Raw genomic sequence first — 18152 nt, 5'->3', positions numbered from 1 at the left:
AATATTTCCTTTTGGCTATAAGATTGGCCATAGGAATGGCATCTAAATTTAGCTTCTAAATATAAAGTGGCACAAATGAGATAACTTAACAGAAAAAAATGCAGTGGAAACCCACCAAAAGTGCAAATAAAAGTGCAATGACAGTGCAATAAAATTAACCCAAGGCATTTTGAACACTGTTATTCTTAAAAGAACAAATTTAATATACCTGGAGCCAAAGTACAGAAGATAAATATCACAGCTCCCCGAGCATCTTTCAAAGCTAAATTTCAGGTGTGCATGGTCCAAACTCAAATCAGGGCGATACAAAAAAGGTAGTTAAGGGTTTAATTCAATCACCCTTGCATGGTTTAACCATTCAAAACTAGCAGCACCACAAAATATGCCGAGAATTTCAGCATAAAAATGATCGCTGGGCAAACTTACCTGGATTTAACTTCTTTGCTTATATCCAAGTTGATCTCCTCAAAAATCATCTTGAATCCCATGCTAAGTAGCTTTGAACTTGTGGAGCAGCCACTTCTGCTATGGAGCCAGATCATATCTTGGTAATATATGTCAAATTAGTCACAGCTACTTTTGGACTTGCTCAGTCTAAATTGTCTGAATTATAGAGAAGAGGGACCACTGCTGTGGGACTATGGTCAGGTAATTAAATTGGCCTACTTATCAAGCACAGAATCATTCACAATCTCTCTTCATACATAGCCTACTTTTTGCACCTGTGGAGTCAGAGGGATCAAGTTGTGATTACAAGATATTATTGCAAGATTAGCTAGGTTGATAGGCAGACACTGTCGGCACACAAGGGCATCTAAGAGGTAAGTTGCAACTCAAGATTCTTAAAATGGATTGTTTTCTTTTAACTGTGTCTTAGAGGCATCAACAAATGGGGTCAGGGCAGGTAAATGTGAGAAAGCAGTATAAAGCAAATGGGCACATATACATTTGTTCAAACACATTAAAACAGCTTTGCGAATGGTCAGTTCTCTGATTGGAACTGGTAAGCAGGACATGAGTGAAACCAGCGGGTGATCCAGCATGCTTGATCACAAACCATTGATCTTATTAGCATTGGAAGGAAAAAAGTGCGTATCCATCTACTGCCTGCCTTTTCTTCTTCTGTTGTTAATAATAGTATCGGGACAATGGTTCGAGAGGTGAAACCATGCAGATTAAACTCCCTTTCCACTCCCCTAATAACCCCTGAAATCTACCTTTTAGAGATTCTGGGAGGGTCTGATCACAGATCTCGCAGTGTCACGTCAGGTCAGTAGAAGGCCATAGTGTAAACTAGGGATGAACAATTCAGTATATCCGGTTTAAAAATATACCTCCAAATACCTTTTAGGTATTATTTGGGTATATCTGGATATATCTGTCTTATTCAGTTATATTCGAACAAACCAATATTTAAATTCCTGATTAATACAGATATATTTGGGAATATCCAGGAATAGCATTTTAAAGGTTGCAGCAGCTTCTCCCCTCCCCGCTTTACAGGTTTCCCAGGCAACAAAAAGAAGGGGGAGGGAGGCAACATTGCTGTATGTGTCATTGTAAGTGTTGCTTGCTTGCCATATGCCATTGCCAGGTCTAGTTTACCAGAATGGGTGTTGGGATTCTCTGGTTTGACGTTGGTTCTGTTGGGCCCTAGGTTTTGCCTGGCATCAGTAAGTGACACTGGTTCTGTTAGTATTGTAACAGTAGTGTCACTTGCTTCAGTTTGGTTCTGCTGGGATTCTCTGATTTGATATTGGTTCTGTTGGGCTTTGTTGGTTCTGTTTGCATTGGGAAGCTTTTGGCCAGTGGTTGTTGTTGTATGTTTGGCTAAGGCTTCCTGTGTCCTGGAGAAAGTCTGATCTTTCTCCCATAGGAAACAAAAGAGAGTGGCTGAGGGCATCTTGGTGAGGAGCCTGTAGAACTGGACCATTTTGTTCAATTTACTTAAAACTTGGGGTTCTTCAGTTGACTGGCAGGACTATGTTCCCTGCAATTTTGGTGTAGTTTGTTTGAAAAACGGCCCCTCCAGCCCCCTGTAAACATTCCCCAATAAAAAAAATGGAACTGAATACATTCAGTATCCCAAATAAAACCTGAATCTAAATACTATACCAGTATTTTTGACTCGAATACTGGGAATACCAAATATATATGTTATACCTGAATCCATAAAATACCATTTCAGTGCACTCCCCAGTGCAAACCACTTGCAAAAAGCACATAAATTTGTCTACAGACAACTTCTGAGTTGCTCGTATGTGCCTTGCAATGCAACTTGCTAGTTGTTTCCCTGACAAAATAATACCTGCCCAAAAGACTCTGGGATAATTCCGTTGCACTGTTATTGGAAAATAATACCTTTTTCAGGTTTCTACTACTACCAGTTTGTAAGTCACACAGATTGCACAAAGTTCTACAGCTCCACAAATTCATATTCTACAACCTCTGACCTCTCAAGTGCTACATGGAACACAATGCCTTGCTGTTGCTTCAGAACATTACTTTACTCTGGGGACATAGAAGGAAATTTTTATGTGGCATTCCTGAACTGAAAGTCTTTACATTTTTTCTGCTGTGCGAGATAAGAAGAAAAGCTGCTTTCTGACATTTCTTAATGTTGTTTAGTTTTTTCCAGAATTATTTATCATTATGCTCTTTCTTATTTGCTTTCCCTTCCTGGGACACACTGCCCAGATGTTTTCAGTCTTGCTGTGCATGTTTCTGCATACTTTGCATATGGCCTTGCTACTGTCCTTACGGTGTAATCCTAAAAAGAGTTACTCTAGTCTAAACCCATTTAAATCTTTTTGGGATTGTACTGTTAATCTCTGAACATACCTGCTATTTGGTAATCAGCAATTCCCAAAGTGTGAGAAGCATAGGCAGTTGCAACTTACTTCTCCTTATGCAATGTGCCTATAACTAGCATTACTCAGCATAGGTCTTCTCAGCCTATGCATCATGGGTAGTTGTACATCATGATCCACTGTGTGTGCTGAACTAGTCTTATGACACGTGTGGCTCATCGTCGCTAATCACTACAGATAAAATTCAGATTCCCTGTGATTGATTAGGCCTGGCTCTTGGCAGCAGAAGGAGTGATCACATTATGATTCTAGGCATGAACAATCCCCTGCCAGCAAACAAGGCAGACTGTTATTGCGGAATGGCCTAGAAGAGTGATTCATAGGGCATAGGAGAGACTAGCTGGCTGTGGGAACCTGGGATTTTGTATCAGATTATGGAGAAGACTGAGAAGTAGATGGGAGATTAGAAGATAAGGAACAGAGCAGGGCACAGCCAAACAGTGCAGAGCCTTCATTAGGCTCAGTTTAGGACAGTCGTCCTCCTAAACAGACTCCAGTGTAACAGAGGCTAGTCATATCACTTACCGGGGTGTCTACATGCCTCGCAGGACTCTCCTCAGTGGATGGCTGTAGGGAGAAAACAAGAACATGTAAAAACTAAGTTCAAAGCCCCCTTATTTTTAGTACAATATTTCATGTTCCCAGGAAATCTTTCATGGATCCCACTTTCTCCCCATAAGCTGAAGTGGGTCAAAAGGTCAAGAATTCTTGGAAGGTGGGCCAAGTTCATCAGCACAGGAAAAAAAGATGAACTTTAATGGAGAGATAGAAACTTAATGTTTAGACCAGGGGTCTACTATTCACTACAGCACTGCTCTTTCCCACACCACTGGATGAATGTGAGAAGCCCTGACCAACCTGGGAAGACCCCATGTTGAAGCTCCCAGCAATGTCAGTATTGCCCTTCCTGTAAACTGGAACAATGCTCCCCAGGATAAGACCTGCAGTACAAGTTCCTTCCACCTAGCTCAGGGTTTCTGAGCCTGACACTGTCCCAATGGCATGATAGCTGCAAACATTTAGGAGGGAGGGAGTAAAATCAGCCTCTCCCTCTGTCGTTGTCCTCTGCCAACAGGTGGAGACTTTTGCGTTTTGTATGGCATACCCACAGGAAACTCTTACTTGTCTTCCTCCCTGGTTGTGCCTGTGATTATATGCCAATAGGTTTTTTTTACTCTATATGTATTTTAATGTAATTTTAACGTTTTAATTATCTGTTGTGCACCACCTTGGGGACCCTATTGGGGATGGGAAAGTGGCATACATAAATATTTTAAATGACAGATAGACAGACAGATTGATCACAACTCATGTTGTGCAGGGCTAAGTTCAGAAAGCAGAAGCAGCCCAGGTAGCAATGGTACTGGCCTCTTGGATTTACAAGTAAGCAGACCCTAGGTTCAATCATTGGCATGCTTTGCTAAAAGACAGGCCTGGACAAGATTCCAGTGACTCTGGTGGCAGAGCTGTTGCTAATCAGAGTAGACATAACTGGACGGGATGAACCTGGATGACTCTGACGCAGTGTAATGCAGTTACATGTGTTCAAGCGCCTTCTGTGGTTGCCTGGAAGAACCTATTCAAAAGCCATGTAAGTATCATCCCCGCTCACACACTCATCTGCAACATGGAATCATCTCTGTTGTTTTTTGCCACTCACATGGGGCAGACTGGGCCCAAAGGAGGGAGGGGAGGAAGAGGCAGCCTGTCTGCTCTACCCTAGCTCCACCCCACCCTCCTCCCCACTGAGAAGGTAGAGGGGGAGGCAGAAGCAACCTGCCCACCCAACTAGCCAGGCACATCTTTCCATGCAAAGTGCGAGACCAGGCACTGCTTCCCTGGGCCATGCAAGGCTGGTGAGGGCTGGGCATAGCCCTTCTTCTACCGGGCAGCCCAGCCCAGGTGAGACAGAGGAAGGCCATTGGCCCACTGGGAAAAATCCCAGTGGCCATAATGGCCAGTCCACCCCCACACTCACAACTCATGTCAGTAGTTTCAGGTGGGTATCTGATGCAGTTTTTGACTAACAGAGCTTTGACTCTTGAAAGCTTATACCCAGGAAATCTTGTTTGTCTTTAAGGTGCTACTGGATTCAAATCCAGCTCATGTTAAGACTCACAGAAACAGCCTTTTGCCATTATTGCACCATGCATACAGCTGAGCAACAAAAGAAATTACTTTTACCATAGGCACAACTATTGTACATTTTACAATAAGAACTACCAGTAAAATCCACATTTTTAATTGCACATTTTCATGACTGATGTACCCAAAATTTGATGCTGGAGGATGGCATGGGGTGTGGCTTAACACAAAAAAATAGTAGTAGTAGTTACAGATGCCGATTCCTTGAATCACAATGGTTGGCCAAACAGTTATAAATCTTCTCTAGTACCTTGCCAGTATTCCTAGGCCACTTGTGCATAGAAAACCCTATTCTTGAAAGCTGATTAATACAGTCCCACGGACTTCCTCAAGTATGGTGAGCAATTTGTACAACTATATTTCTAGAAAGACCCTTGGGATTAGTTCCCTCCAGGCTTTGAAAACAGCAATTAAGACCATCTTGTTCTGACGTGCTTTGAAGAAAATTATTCTCCTTCATTAACTGCAATTTTATCCTATCCTTTTTTTTTGTCTTATCTATTTTTTTTTACTATTGTAATTTGTAATAACTGGCAGGAGTGGGGAGTTGGGAATGTCTCTTTGTCAGAAAACAGGAACTGGGCTGAGTTTCTGTTTCTCCTCTTCTGCAGGCACTGAAGCCTGAGCATGAACAGTGATGCAGGATAAAGGGAAGAGTTAAAAAGATCTTTGTTTATGGCTCACACCTTGTGGCCCTGAGTGAACTGCCCCAGTCGATCCGGGACCAGCCCAGGTGCTGGAGCTGAGCTGCGTATGGTTTTCTTTGCGGAATTTAAATTCTTCTGTTTCTTGGTATGCTACTTTGAGTTCCCAGTGGGAAGACAAACAGGAGAGAAATACTTAAACAAATAAATCTTTAGATATATATGAAATATCCTGAGGATGGGTCAAAAGGCAGTGTACAAATTTCATAAATAAGCCAATAAATACATGCCTGTACCAGATCCTTTCAAAACAGCCTTGGTAGAAAAGTGCATTTGCTGTGGTTCCTTGCACAGAGCAATGTTAAATGTTCCAGACATAATGCTGTTAGCAACCTGAGCTCTCATCAGGCAGAAAAGCAAGGGAGCTCAACTCATCTCACAAATCATCTGTAAAAGACCATGCTCCTCTGCTGTAAAACAACAAAAGCAGCAAGGCTCTGTGCTACTGGAGGGAGATGCTCCTATCCATGTGCCGACTTCGTCCAAAGCTGGCTGGATGCTTGCAGAAGGCTGCTGTTTGACTGGGGTTTGTGAGTTGTTATGTCAGGGTGCTGGTTGAAATATTTTGCTGGACGTTTTAAAAAACAAAACCTGCAGCACATTAGTTCCTACAGCAATCCCAAGGATTGTCTGGCATCTAAAACTCTTATATGTTGCTGTGTATTAATTCAGAACCTTTGGCAAGGCGTTATTCGCAGCTATTCTAGTGAAAGGTCAAAAAAAAATTGACGGAACACTTAGCCATGAATTAACTAGGGAGGGCCACTTTCTTCTCAGCCTCTCCAATCTGCAATATGAGAGGGAGTAATAAAACTGGATACCATGGATGGCCAAAAAGACAAATAAGTGGGTTCTAGATCAAATCATGCCTGAATTCTCCCCAGAAGCTAAAATGACAAAGCTGAGGCTATCGTACCTTGGTTACATCATGAGCAGAAAAGACTCTCTGGAAAAGTCAATAATGCTAGGAAAAGTTAAAGGTAATAGGAAAAGCAGAAGACACAAAATAAGATGGCTTGACTCAATAAGGGAAGCCATGATCTCACATTTGCAAGATCTGAGCAAGTCTGTTGGTGATAGGATGTTTTGGAGGTCTTTCATTCATAGGGTTGCCAAACTGGACAGCCAGTTTGGTGTAGTGGTTAAGAGCATAGGACTCTAATCTGGAGAACCAGGTTTGATTCCCCACTCCTCTACTTGAAGCCAGCTGGGTGACGCTGGGTCAGTCACAGCTTCTAGCTCTCTCAGCCCCACCCACCTTTCAGGGTGTTTTGTTGTGGGGATAATAACAACATACTTTGTAAACTGCTCTGAGTGGGTGTTAAGTCATCCTGAATGGCGGTATGTAAATCGAATGTTGTTGTTGTTGTTGTTAAATTGGAAGCAACTTGAGGGCACATAACACACAAACACACACTTTATAGGGCTACTGAAGAGATTACATAATACTAGTAGGTATTTTAGTAATAGCATGAATAGAAAGCACAAAATAGAATAGAAAGGAAAGCACACAAAACTATATAAGTACACATGAGGATCTATGGAATGATGTCAACATCAGCATGCTTTTCTAAACATTACTTTAACTCATTTCACCACGAATGCACCAGACTGTCTAGACATTTGGGTCAGGACTGGCCACAACATAAACTACAGAATTTTTCTCACAAACTGAGCATTTCACATCTCTGCATAATCTGAAATTGTTCACTAAAATCAGAAACAACTGTTTATCTAGTACATTTTTATCTCCTGCTTCCTCCAAGGAGCTCCAGGAAGCATACATTGCCCCCTCCTCCATTTTTCCCTTGCAACAATCTTGTGAGATAGGTTGAGAATGACAATGCAGTGAACCTCATGGCAGAGTGAGGATTTGAACCTGCTTTTCCAAGATCCTAGTCCAACACACTAACACCACAGCACACTGGCTTTCTAGCTGAAAGTCAGGCAAGAAGCTGTGCCCTGGGGAGCAGGGCAACACCACAGACTGGAATGGAAGGGGAAAGATTCTGAAAAGATAGTATTTGCTAATGGTCGTACAGTTTCTGTGGAGGCTGGTTCCTGCATGGCTGCTACTTTACGAAACAAAGTTGGCTTCACCTATCACAGGACATATTCACTGGGAAGGATAAACTGTAAATATTTACCCACTGACAATTACTACCTACCTGAGCAACCCGCTAAGTATGCTACATTCTGACTACACAATGGTGCAGTTATGGACAATCTTTGCCTCCAGAGAAGGCTGGCACAGCTTCCTTGACAAACCCACAGTTAACGGTTCCAAAAAGACCAGAGCATGTGCCTTCTACAGATAAATCTCCATGGTCAAACTGGGAAGCCCTCTTGGGGACACACTGTCTGCTGTGTTTACCATCCGAATATGTCAGTGTGTGCACAGAGATTAATCCGTGTACTGAGATAACAAGAGCCAGACCGCTTGTGAAAACAACGTATCCAGAAGCTGGCAGCAAGGAGCATGAAAGCAGAGTCCAAATGCCTTGTTGTGACCAGGGAGAAACAATAGGATTTGAAGAAGCATGGGGTGTGTATGTGGCTTGGCAGGGTTCACAGCAAGAACATCCATGAGACTGACTCCAAATACTAACCTGGCAGGTTGCCTGTGCAGAAGGTCCATCACTGAGTAGCCCATGAAGATGCCAGCAAGTGAGTTAACTTTTGGCAAAGGATCACAGGGGCATTTGGAGGGCTCCAACCCCTGGTATGCCAGCCAAAGAACAGAGGCATACATATTTAAGTGTTGCCAGATCAGAACTTTAAAAAATAATGGGTTTTGTCTGTTCCAAAGGAATTTTCCAGCTCTGAAATAACATTGCTTATGCCCATCCAAATAGGCCTAAGATGGAACAACCAGAAGGTTCACCTGAAATTCAGTGCAGTTGCTAACGATCCAGGTAGCTTCAGTAATTCCAAATGCAACATACAGAGTCCCCCAATCACTCCATAAAGGAAAAATGGTCAATGACCCACTTGAGAAGAATACCTGAGGATAATGTGTTATGTTGGTTTCTGGGGTCTCTTTTTATCTCTGGCTGTCCACATTGGAATACACTACATTCTGTTGAGGTATGATGTTCTGGGATACAGATTAGCAGCAATACATGATGAGGAAAACAAGTGAATGACTTGATCATGTTAGAGAAAGAGTAGGTCTCTTATGAGACTCCAGTGGACTACAAAAACACGGAACAGGCCATAGAAATCACACCTACCCCTCAGCTTTTCAAGCAACCAGACACTAGTACAGATAAGAAATAGAATGCGGCTCAATGGCAGAGTACCTACTTCATAAGTAGTAGGGTCCCAGGTTCAATTATCATTATCTCCAGTTAAAGAGTCGAGTAGAAGGTAATGCGAAAGATCTTTACCTAGAACCCTGGAAAGCTGCTGCCAGTCAAAGTAGACAATATTGATAGACCAAAGGTTTGGCTAAGATAAGGTAGCTTCATATGTTCAATGAGATGCATCTGCTTTCTTCTTCTGGAACTATGAGCTCTCAATTAGGTAAGCTGACTTATGGGCATGAGAGGTTGGTAAAGAAGCAAGCACATCTCACCTTCAGAATGGATTAGTTGTCACCCTGGTCCTTTCTAAATGTTTAATTCCATACAGCTGCTAGCCATTAAAACTAAATGGAACCACCATGCTCAGAGACAGAATAAACTAGATTATCAATTAATGGGGTAAAAACATAGGATGCCTATTGCCTATTGCCCTGCTTTTGAGCTTCCAGAAACACCTAGCTGGCCCCCATTGGTTGGTTCCATTTTGGCTAGTCTCAGTATTAACTCCAAATTTGCATTTGCTTCTGACCCTCCTTTCAGGAGTGGAGGGTAGTAAATGCAATAATGTCTCTGATGTTAGACTGAATTTTAGAGGTGGTCCAACTGGCTCCAAAACTAAGGTTGAGCCCTTGTCCTCTTCTTTATCTTGATGGTTGCTGAGCAGGATGACTGTGAGGAGAGAATTTGTGGGCCCGTGGCTGGAGCCTTAAAGCTGAGGCAGGGGGGAGGAGGGACTGGGATGCAGGCCTTTCTCTGAGATGTTTGGCTGGAGATGGGCACTCTAAGAATGGAGCAGCACCTAATTCTATGGCATACTAGAAATAAGAAAGTGACTGGAACTTGGGGGGGGGGGCTTATATGGTGGTAGGAAGTGCCTTCAAGTCATAGATGACTTATGGCTACCCAGCTCCCTTCATCAGGTATTTATTTTATAGTATTTATAGGCTGCTTTCTCAAAAAGACAGTAGATGTATTGGACCCGTTGCTGTTCATCACAATACGGTTTGCAAGCTTTTCCCTAAAATTAAGAGGGTAAAACAGTTTTCTGCTCTAAAATGGCATGCAGAAATTCTTCAGACATCACTGGCTTCTATGCTAGATTCCATTCCAAGAGACTTCATGTGACAGCATCTATAGAGATTTCTACTTCCCTTGTTTATTCATCCTAACCAAACGCACACAAGCCCAGCAGCTACCCAAATGTACAACTATAGTTGCAATTTCTAGCTGTCATCCAAGAATGGAAACTCCCTACTACTGAATGGTATGCCTGTGTTTTAAATGGGAGCCACCAGGAGTTTCAGTCTCTGTAATACTTCCAACATAGGAAGACACATTCTGAGTAAAATAGTTCAGCCATCATCTCTTTTTAAAAGTGACAGAGGGGCAAAAAGTTTTGGTATCACTGTCTGCAAACAAACTTCTCACACAGCTGCTAAGACACAGCCCCTAAGCAGACCCTCCCCCACCCCCCACTCCGGGTGAGCCAAGGACATGGTTTCCAAAGCTAAACTTTGATTTAGTCAGACTTGGCAGAGCTAAGCTGGGCCCCACAGTATGATTGGACCAACATGTGGGTGGTTTTAATATGCAACAGTTACAAACGAATTTGGAGCTTTTGCTAAGCCAACCCCACCCTTCCAGACTTGGGAGGGATGCAATGTGCCAGAAGTAGGCCCTTGAAGGCTGGACATTTCTTACATAAAAATAAAACAAAATACAACAGCAGAATTGAGTTAAACTCATGGTAATCATGATAATGCTGGCAAGAACTGTATGCATGAAGGGAAACCAGCATTCCATTGCAAAGCAACACTTTTTGGTACAAGAGTTCTGACGTGCACAGAAGAACTATTCCAAACACTTAAATGAAGGGGACACTCTGTAGTCACAGAGCTATCAGACAAGATGCTATGAGTTCTGCATACAGAACTTCCACTGTTTATTTTCTGTTAAATGGGTGGCCTACAGGACTCCAAGATGGATCAGAGCCACAAAACAGGAGGAACCGATTGTAACCTTTTCCCCATGCCATTTTTCTGACCTACACAACTCCATGAGGCTGCTATAAGCACTTCTGAGGCAAATATATAAGAACCGACATCAGGACTTGTATGTTTGTCCATCAGAGGGAAAATTAAACCCCACCGAGCTGTCCCAGTCCAAATCACGATTCTGTGTGCCACCTACTGAAAAGAAAAACAAAGTACCTGAACTAAAACTCGACACTCAGGCCTTGCAGCATGTCATCTGGTTGAATCCCAAAGGGGACTTATACCTCAAACTGTGCATACTCTGAGAGATACAGGAGAGCCTTCTCCCATAGGAGCTTTGATTTTTAAATCACAGCTCAGATAGAGCTCTGGACAAACGTAGTTGGGGCCACCCATCTGCAGCTGAACAGAAACCCAAACTGGAGAGTTGATGAAATCAGGAGGCTGCATTCCAAATGTAGTGAATGCTGACAAGGTTTTGTCTGTTCACAACATTTTCAAACACCAAATATGTGGGCGGGGGTGTGTGATCTCAATAGTTTTTGTGACATGCTTACCAGAACATGATAACTTTATGGGTCATTGAAAACAACTCTATTCTTGAAAGATTCTGCATCTTCCTCCTTCTCAAAGCACCTCAGAATTAAAAAGTACAAGAAGACCATTTAGTAGACCAAAACCTGCTTCTTTGCATCCTTTCTTTCTGGTGGTCCAGTAGTTAGAATATGATGGCATCTGATTCTCTGCCAGTGAAGAGACCTGTTTTGTTCTCAGGGTGAGGAGCCACCGTTTCAGACTCGCCCATCCCAGAGTTAAGGGGGACGGTAGTGCTGCAGATCCTAGTTCTAATCTTATGTTCTACACTTAAAGAATATACGAAAGCAGAGCTAGAAAGACTTCTGCCCAAACCCTTGGAGAGTTGGTAATAGTCAGAATAAACAATACTGGGCAGGCCACTGTCCTAATTCAATATAGCAGTGCTCACCTGTACCCACTGTCCGCACATACAAAAGTTTTTCTTCTAAGGGTTGTTTTTATAGCTATGTGTTGTAAGATGTGGAACCATACAGGAGGATAAAATATAATAATAATAATAAGTATTTCCACCTCTTTTTATCAAGATTTTCTAAATGATAATACTGGAAAGTAATTTAAGTTTTACACTAACCTGGATGGTCAAGGCTAGTCCAATCTCATCAGATCTTAGAAGCTAAGCAAGGTTGGCCCTGATTAGTATTTGGATGGAAGACCACCAAGGAAATCAGAGTTCTTACTCAGAGGCAGGTAATGGCAAACTCCCTCTGAATGGCTCTTGTTTTGAAAACCCTACCAGGCTGCTATAAGTCATCCATGACTTGATGCCATTTTTTACCACCAATATAAAAGCTTAAGCTCTGCAAATGTTTGTGGATAAAGAGCTGGGTTCCTTTCAAACTACTAAAAGACAAACATGACTTGCAAGAGATCAGCTACAAAATCATTTTAATTTAAGTGAACAAAGGCAAACAATGATGACATGTGTCACTGTCAGTCAGTGTAGACAATACTGACCTTGATAGGCTAATGGTCTGATTCTGTAATGTTATATAATTGTACTATTTATCCTGAAAACAGGCTGCATAATATGGCATATTTTCATTTTTAGGATCACAAGGAATGCAAATACTAAAACATTATTGTAAGGCGCACAAGCCTGTTCTGTAAAGTGGCTCTCTTTTTAGCATTGTTCATTTAACAGACTGCCTTTCAACTAAAAAAAGTCCCCTGGGGCAATTTACAGCAGAATAAAACAAAATATAAATCAATTAAAAACAGTAAAATACAATTAAAAGCCTGTTAAAATTTAATAAAACAAATAATCATAAATGCAAATCAGTTCTGCAATAGTACAGAACTGATTTGCATTTATGTAATAGTATCACATGATTTATGTAATAGTATCACATGATTTCTGATCAATAAATCGATCAAACTAATTTGAAAGGCTTTTAGGAAAGTGGCTGTTCTCAGCTCCTGATGGAGGGAGTTCCAAAGTCTTTAGGGTTTGTTATAGCAAAGGCAACAGGTGCTAGATGTCTGGGAGCTGTTCCAGGCACCTGGAACCCAATCACAGGAGTCAGGGAGCAAAACAGCAATTTTATGTAGCAGCAAGTATGGGAGGAGATCTGAGCAGCCGCAGTTTTTATCTGGCTGGCAAAGAATTTAAGGAAACAGAATCAACGTGGTATTGGTTTTAGCACTGCGTCTCCATTTGTTTGCAAATAAACAGACAACATAAAGAAATATATGACACCAGTTTTTCTTTCATAGGAAACTGGCCCAGCAAAGGCCACCCTGAAGGTTCCACTTCTTGGAGAACACCACCCACCAGAAATCTACAGAAGTGAGAGAAAACATCTCACTCCTAGATTGCCCACTGCATCGTTACCAGGAACAGAATGTTCAGCTGCTTGGGTGCCAACTCTGGGCAGGGAAATTCCTGGAGATTTGTGGTGAAGCCTGGAGAGGACAGTTTGGGGAAAGAACTCAGCAGGGGTGTGATGCCACAGAGTCACGCCCGGAAGCTGCTATTTTCTCCAAGGCAACTTGACCTCTGTAGTACAGAGGTTAGTTATAAATTCAGAACACCTCCAGGCCCTGCCTGGAGGTTTGCAACCCTCTCAACTGCCCTTCTGTGTATAAATGCCCTTTGTGATCAATATGCCCTTCTGTGTATAAATGCCCTTTGTGGTCAATATGGCAACAGAGGATAAAAAGCAGAAGCCATACTGTCAAGGAGAAAAGGAAGCAGGTAACTTACCAGCTCATGATTGCCTGAAGGCATGCAAGGTGTGGCAGCCTAAAAGGTAAAAGAAACCTAGCATTAGAATCTTTTTGTAAAATCACAATACAGAAAAATAGTGTTAGCATTATCTGTACAATGTGACTACTCTCACACCACCTAACAGAAGTCCCACAATACTGAGCTGCTGCAACTTCACTAGGAAATTGTTCTGTGCCCAGAACTCTGAACAGTAGCTTCGGGAACGATCCCAAGATATGAAGAGAATTCAAGGGCCCATTAAAGGAGCCTGTAAACACCTGCTTTCTGGAAAAACTGCCATATAGGCATACATATAGCTGTCATTTGGGAAAGATCAGGAGTATAACCAAACGTAGGGCTTTATTCTTTTGAAGCAGAAAGTAATTAACAGAAAACTGATTAACAGTGCCATCCCAGAAAATCCTAAATTTTGTACTTCAGATTGGATCTGTTATTTGTAATCGGGGAGGGGGACAGCTTAGCAATAAAGAGATCAATCTGGCCTAAAGAATCTTCTGTCCTTGCCCAGTGACTTGGCAATGAAGGGGATAGATTTATGGTGGATAATTTCATTAAGCTCTGCTTTTTTCCAGTTTAGTTCCACTCTCTCTTCACCCCAGCAAATCTGTTAAACTCCATGCTATATACTTGGAAATATCAGCCTGTCAATATTGTTTTTCCACCCTTGCACAAGGTTGCCAGGCTGGCATGTATTAAGCCCACAACTTAAAGCAGCTGAACACTATAGGAAGCACTTAAAACCAAGGAATGTCCTACAATCAACTCACCCTGTCTCTGCAGGAAGCAAACTCAATGGGATGGAAGAATTCCTTTTACTGCCAATTAAGACCTTTGTGCAAAGGTCTCAGATACAAAATTTGGAATGAAAATATTATCCTTGCTAGGCTTTGCCCAGAAAGATTGCCAATCAAGGATCAACATGTATTGCTTAAGAACCCTGGGGGCAACAATTAAGAATCATAATTGGATGCTTTGTTTCACACCATTGGTCAATGTAGAGCTGATGCTGTAGTGCAAAAGTTGCCAGATCAGTGTTTTATAAGAGAGGTCAATATAGACCAATAGCCACTGTTGTGCATGGAGTCCAGTCTACAGTAGCCCTGTTTTCGTGTTACTGTGAATGTACATAGATCCTGCATGTGTATGCATACACTTGTTTGTAAGAAAGACCCAATGCGCTTTCAATTTACAAACAGAACTGGAGACAAGTACTTGGATCAATATGAGATTTCAATTGCACATTCAGCTGTGCATGCATTGAATATAACATGAGAATTACTGAATGCACATATAAAGAAAAATCAAAAGTACACTTACACTGATTGTATGTATGTTCGTTGTTACTTATGAACTGGGCTAGTATTCCAGAATAATGGGCAAAAATGGCACTCAGTGTTTTAAAGAGGAGGTTTTTGATTTTTTTCTTTCTTTATAGCCTGTTTCTAGTAGGATATTATTATTATGTGGACCAGTAATTTTCACGCAGTGACTCAAGAGCTACATGTGGCTCTTTGACATGCCTTTTGTGGCTCTTCTGAACACTGTTCCCAAATGTGGCAACTGTCTCATGTGCTAAGAAAGTGGGTAGAGCTATTGCCTTGTGGGGCTTATGGTAAGTGGATGATTCCCAACTTGAAACAGCTGGAACAGAGGGACTGGAAAAAGCTGGGTAAGCAGCAAGCCTTCCCAAAGTTGGGCCTTATACTCCAGGAAGGACTTTCTATCAGAGGAATAGGATAGGAGAAAGGATTAAGCCTCTGTCTCCTCAGTGTGGTGGTCCAAATGTGGACCCTGCTCTTGCTTTTTAATGATAAAGAAACCATTCCGGAAATCTAGTCATGGATCTCCAATACAAGTTTGGTCCTGAGCTTGAAAGGTCAACAGTGTCCCCAAAATGCAAGGATTCAGCAGTTATCGCATCACTATCATCACTGTTTGTGTGCAAGGTGGCCAACAACTCTTTATTATATTTGTCCTTGCAAGTATCTTACAAGGTAATCTAGAGCTGGTGAGCTGCCCAGGACCACACAATGAGCTTTCTAATCTAGACTAACAGAGATGCTTCCCACACTTAAACCTCACTCTCTGACCTCCTGCCTCCCAGCTGGGAAGAAACATCAATAACCTATCAAACACTTGTAAAATCCATCATAAAATCAAGAGAGTTGGCCATAACATTATATCCATTTAATTAATCCCCCATGTTACTGAATATCTATAGAAGAACAACAACAACAACAAAAACAGGGAAGGAGTTTTTCCACATGCTAAGTAAACACCAGGGCCAGCCAAGCCCTTTTCCAGAGGCAATTGCATGTAATATTTTTTCCTTGGGAGGTGCTTTGTTTAAATGAACTGGTTCTAGGTCTTTCTTTTTTCCTTGTAGTAGAGAGACTGCTCACTACCTCAACAGAGCAGAGATTCTTAACTGGGACCAAACAGCCCACTACAAATATGACCAATCTACAAATATGGGGGGGAGGCATTCAGAACTTTAGTGGCAAAATGGGAAGGTGGGCACTGAGGAAAGCTCTTTCTCCTCACTTTCAGTGGCTTCTGAAAGCTAACAGAGGACCACTGTACATACGGCTCATCCCTTCTTGTGGATAAAATCCAACTTTCTAGATTTCTCCCCCAGACCCTTAAAAATGTGGCACACAGAGGACAGGAATGGCCCGTTCTTTGGGGGGCAAAATTTAACAAAAATAATGTTCTTAAGAATATAAGAGGAGCCCTGCTGGATCAAACCAGGAGTCTATCTAGTCCAGCAACCTGTTTAACACAGTAACCAACCAGTTACTCTGGAGAACCAACAACATGGCCCAGAGGCTGAGGCCCTCTCCTGACGTTGCATCTTGACACAGGAATTCAGAGGTTTGCTGCCTCTGCCTACGGAAGTTACCTTTAGTCATCCTGGCTAGTAGCCATTGATGGACCTCTCTTCCATGAATCAAACCCCCTTTTAAAGCCATCCATGTTTGTGGCCACTGCTACATTTACTGGCCATGAATTCCCCAACTTAATTAAAAAGGTAAAAGGTAGTCCCCTATGCAAGCACCGAGTCACTACTGACCCATGGGGGGATGTCACACCACGATGTTTTCTCATTGAGTAAAGAAGTGTGTCCTTTCATCTGTCAACTTCATTGAGTGCCCCCTGAGTTTTACTACTACCAGAGAAGAAGAAGAAGTTCACTCTATCCACTTTCTCTACCCCATGGATAAACTTCCATCATGTTCCCCTTCAGTCATATTTTTTCTAATTCCCAGACTCTTTGCCTTTCCCTTTCCTTTTTTATGCATGAGACTGTGTGTGTGTTGTGCTTCCAGAAAGAAAACAACAGAGTGGGCACTATAACAGCAATATAGATAAAGGAGTAATAAAGCTCTATAAAAAGAGCCAAACATGTTCAAATAAAAATGGACCCATTGGGGAAGCCTTGTTTCTCTCCTCCCAGCATGTATCATAAATATATCTATATAAATAATGTTGCTTTGTCTAGAGTGTGGATTTTGTGTCATAATTTTTTATTTGTGGCTTGAGGGGCATTTGATGATAATGTTGCACACTTGGCAGGCAGTACTGTATCAAAGGTTGAGAGTGACCAGTAACAGAGGAAACTAGTTACAACAATCTGAATTCCAAACAGTAGAGGGCATTCACACATTGAGGATGTGACAGAACACAGGAGGCAGCACATCACACTTACTACCTATGCTTATAGAAATAAACAGGTTCAGTTTTTTGAACAAGACACTGGGAACCAAACACTGCACACATACACAACAGAGCAGGCCAAACTCCTCTGAAAATCCCAGTCATTTCCAAAAGAAGCTGCAGCCTTAAATTTAAATCTGGTCTGGTCTGGTCTGCTCCACCATATTTGAGGAAAATTACTCTTCCCTCTCCTCACTCCAAATTATGCTGGCAGCTAAACTGCTCTGGGTCTTCTGCTTCCCATTGTGCACTAAGAGCCAAGCTACAAGTGATGCCTGACACAAGTTGGACACGTGTCAGTTTCCCTCAAGTTTTGATGGGAAGTGTAGGCATCCTGGTCTTGCAGCTTGAACCTCCTTAAGCCCATTTAATTGAAGTTTGCAGAGTAGCAGTCTATGGGAGGGAGAACATGCTGTCGGGAGGGGAGTGTAAGCATTGAGCTCTCACCGGGCACCCCTCCTTCCCCTCCACTGAGTGTGGGGGGGTGTTCAGGGCCCTTCTCCTGCCCCCCCCCACCAAACCAAGGTCGCATTCCCAGTGCTGATGATGAGGGGGAGCACTTCCCCTTCCCTGCCAGGGCAGTGCATCAGCCG

General features: G+C 42.3%; 1 protein-coding gene across 10 annotated transcripts in view; it reads right to left on the bottom strand.

The window, feature by feature from the left end:
- Positions 1 to 18152, bottom strand: part of TNS1 (tensin 1) — a 390644-nt gene that overhangs the window by 142007 nt on the left and 230485 nt on the right. For all 10 annotated transcript variants that reach the window (XM_054971388.1, XM_054971389.1, XM_054971390.1 and 7 more), the window contains 2 exons: positions 13819 to 13857; positions 3396 to 3437 (listed from right to left, as the gene is read on the bottom strand). In XM_054971388.1, coding sequence (XP_054827363.1) covers positions 3396 to 3437; positions 13819 to 13857 — 81 coding nt within the window. The remainder of the gene's footprint in view (positions 1 to 3395; positions 3438 to 13818; positions 13858 to 18152) is intronic.

The sequence above is a fragment of the Eublepharis macularius genome, chromosome 2 (genome assembly GCF_028583425.1).
Source record: "Eublepharis macularius isolate TG4126 chromosome 2, MPM_Emac_v1.0, whole genome shotgun sequence".
Taxonomy (NCBI): Eukaryota; Metazoa; Chordata; class Lepidosauria; order Squamata; family Eublepharidae; genus Eublepharis; species Eublepharis macularius.
This window is presented reverse-complemented; position numbering and strand designations above follow the sequence as displayed.